This window comes from Nanorana parkeri, unplaced genomic scaffold, assembly GCF_000935625.1.
Source record: "Nanorana parkeri isolate BGI_ZX_2015 unplaced genomic scaffold, ASM93562v1 scaffold2279, whole genome shotgun sequence".
In the NCBI taxonomy this organism is placed as follows: domain Eukaryota; kingdom Metazoa; phylum Chordata; class Amphibia; order Anura; family Dicroglossidae; genus Nanorana; species Nanorana parkeri.
Genome location: NW_017308547.1, coordinates 50,067 through 52,589, shown reverse-complemented (window position 1 = coordinate 52,589; position 2,523 = coordinate 50,067). Strand labels below are relative to the sequence as shown.

At 48.5% G+C, this 2,523-nt stretch overlaps 1 protein-coding gene across 1 annotated transcript in view; it reads right to left on the bottom strand.

Annotated features, from left to right (window-relative positions):
* Positions 1–2,523, bottom strand: part of CEP112 (centrosomal protein 112) — a gene marked incomplete at its 3' end in the record, with an annotated part of 145,596 nt that overhangs the window by 128,043 nt on the left and 15,030 nt on the right. The window contains exons 5-7 of the mRNA XM_018573219.1: positions 2,044–2,104; positions 1,705–1,848; positions 348–425 (exon numbers count right to left, since the gene is read on the bottom strand). Coding sequence (XP_018428721.1) covers positions 348–425; positions 1,705–1,848; positions 2,044–2,104 — 283 coding nt within the window. The remainder of the gene's footprint in view (positions 1–347; positions 426–1,704; positions 1,849–2,043; positions 2,105–2,523) is intronic.

Sequence of the window (2,523 nt, the reverse complement as noted above, 5' to 3'; positions counted from 1 at the left end):
CCAGAGCACACACAGACCAGAGCACACACAGACCAGAGCACACACAGACCAGAGCACACACAGACCAGAGCACACACAGACCAGAGCACACACAGGCCAGAGCACACACAGACCAGAGCACACAGAGGCCAGAGCACACAGAGGCCAGAGCACACACAGACCAGAGCACACACAGACCAGAGCACACACAGACCAGAGCACACACAGACCAGAGCACACAGACCAGCGCACACGCAGACCATAGCACACAGACCAGAGCACACAGACCTGACATGCGATTGGTTGCCGCAAGGCATGATGGAATATATCAGCCAATCAATAACAATATTCTGCTGTCAGTGTATTACCCCGAGATTCCAACTGTTCATACGAGCTTCCACATCACTGTCATCAAGACTCCCCGAGGGTCTGTCCGTGACCTCCACCTAGAAACAGACATGAGAAGACATGACTGACCATTATAATTCACATGATATCATACAGGAGTGACATCACCACCCTCCAGATATAAGATATATTATACAGCAGTGACATCACCACCCTCCAGACATAAGATATATTATACAGCAGTGACATCACCACCCTCCAGATATATATCATACAGGAGTGACATCACCACACTCCAGATATATATCATACAGGAGTGACATCACCACACTCCAGATATAAGATGTATTATACAGGAGTGACATCACCACCCTCCAGATATAAGATATATCACACAGCAGTGACATCACCACCCTCCAGATATAAGATATATTATACAGCAGTGACATCACCACCCTCCAGACATAAGATATATTATACAGCAGTGACATCACCACCCTCCAGATATATATTATACAGCAGTGACATCACCACCCTCCAGATATATATCATACAGGAGTGACATCACCACACTCCAGATATAAGATGTATTATACAGGAGTGACATCACCACCCTCCAGATATAAGATATATTATACAGCAGTGACATCACCACCCTCCAGATATAAGATATATTATACAGCAGTGACATCACCACCCTCCAGATATAAGATATATCACACAGGAGTGACATCATACATATGAATGTATCATGAATTGTGATGGGATAATGGCTGTGGCTCTTCCCGGGTATTTGGGGAAGATAAAAGCCGTGTGTAGTGTAATGGCTCCTCATTGGACGGCGGCGTGCTCGGACATTCCTGGCGCAGTTGGTGCGGGTGATAAGAGGGAGGTCAGAGGTCAGGTCAGGGTGTGAGTTTGTCTGATCTATTTAAAGGAGAAGCGCTCCTCAGCTGGAGGCGGCTTTCATGTGTGTTCCGGGAAGTTCCTGGCACGGAGGGAATGTTGGACTCGGAAGGTATTGTTTTCATGTCTGAGTCACTCTGCAGCCGCTGTGCTTCACACTGCCAACAATCCCCCGGGGGCCCCGTCACATGTTCTGCTCCCTATTCCAGCACATGTAGAATGGCCGACAGGGCCAAGCCATTGTTTTCTATACAGTGCGGTCACCCCAGTGCCGGGGGAAGGTCCTCTGATCTCCAAGGTGATGAGTGAGAAGCTACAGCCAATCAACAGGAACAATGCAGATAGCCACGCCCCCTGCTACATCTTCCCCTCCCACTGTACTGCTAGCAGACACCCACCACATGAGGGTGACAACTCTGCTCTGAATTTAGGGGCAGTGCAGCATTGTTGTCACCCCAGGGAGGTTCTTACCGTGGGTCGGGTGTTTAGGGGGTCCTCCGGAGACCGGTGTGTGGGGCTGAGAGAACGCATCCGGAGCTTCCAGCTGTGTGAATTATGAAGCCTAAAAATAAAAGAGGAAACATTCACCAAAAGGAAAATGAGAGATACATTGTACTAAAGAAAACCCCTGTCACATAGAGAGTCCCCGATGTCTGATATCACCAGGACAGTGCACAGGACACCACTGAGGGAGGGGGACAGATATTACAGGGTGACAACGCTCTGACAATCACACGCATACAGAACCGGCGTGGAGAACACACGTGTCATCAGTATGTGACAGTCCGCTGGGGACGATCACACACATACAGAACAGCGGCACGTGCTGGAAACATGGACATTGGCGGCTGTGTCACCGCAAATTCTGCACCTTGTATAGAGGAGAGATTATAGAGAGTATTGCCACCCACCAACAGGACTGCAGAAGACCCCCCCCCCCGCTCCTCATCTGTGTAACATAGGGGGAAGGTGTTATGTAGTCTTCTTAGAGAGCTGGGAAGAATGTAACTGATAAGAATACAGCAAAGGAAGTAGTGGATTCTGATTTCTGGCAGGATCAGATGGTATTTGCCTACTTTATTGAACATATAAGAATACTCTTTCAGTGGTGAATATATATCAGACAGAGGGAGGAAACAATAGAGGTTCATTGTCGGGGTTCGTACACACACACACAGAGGATGGACGGGGTCCCTGGCTCCAGAAAAGTGGAACCAATGAGCCCTTTATAGACTCTACATTGATTACTGATCACTGATACCTATCAGCAGGACTGCACCGCCATCTAGT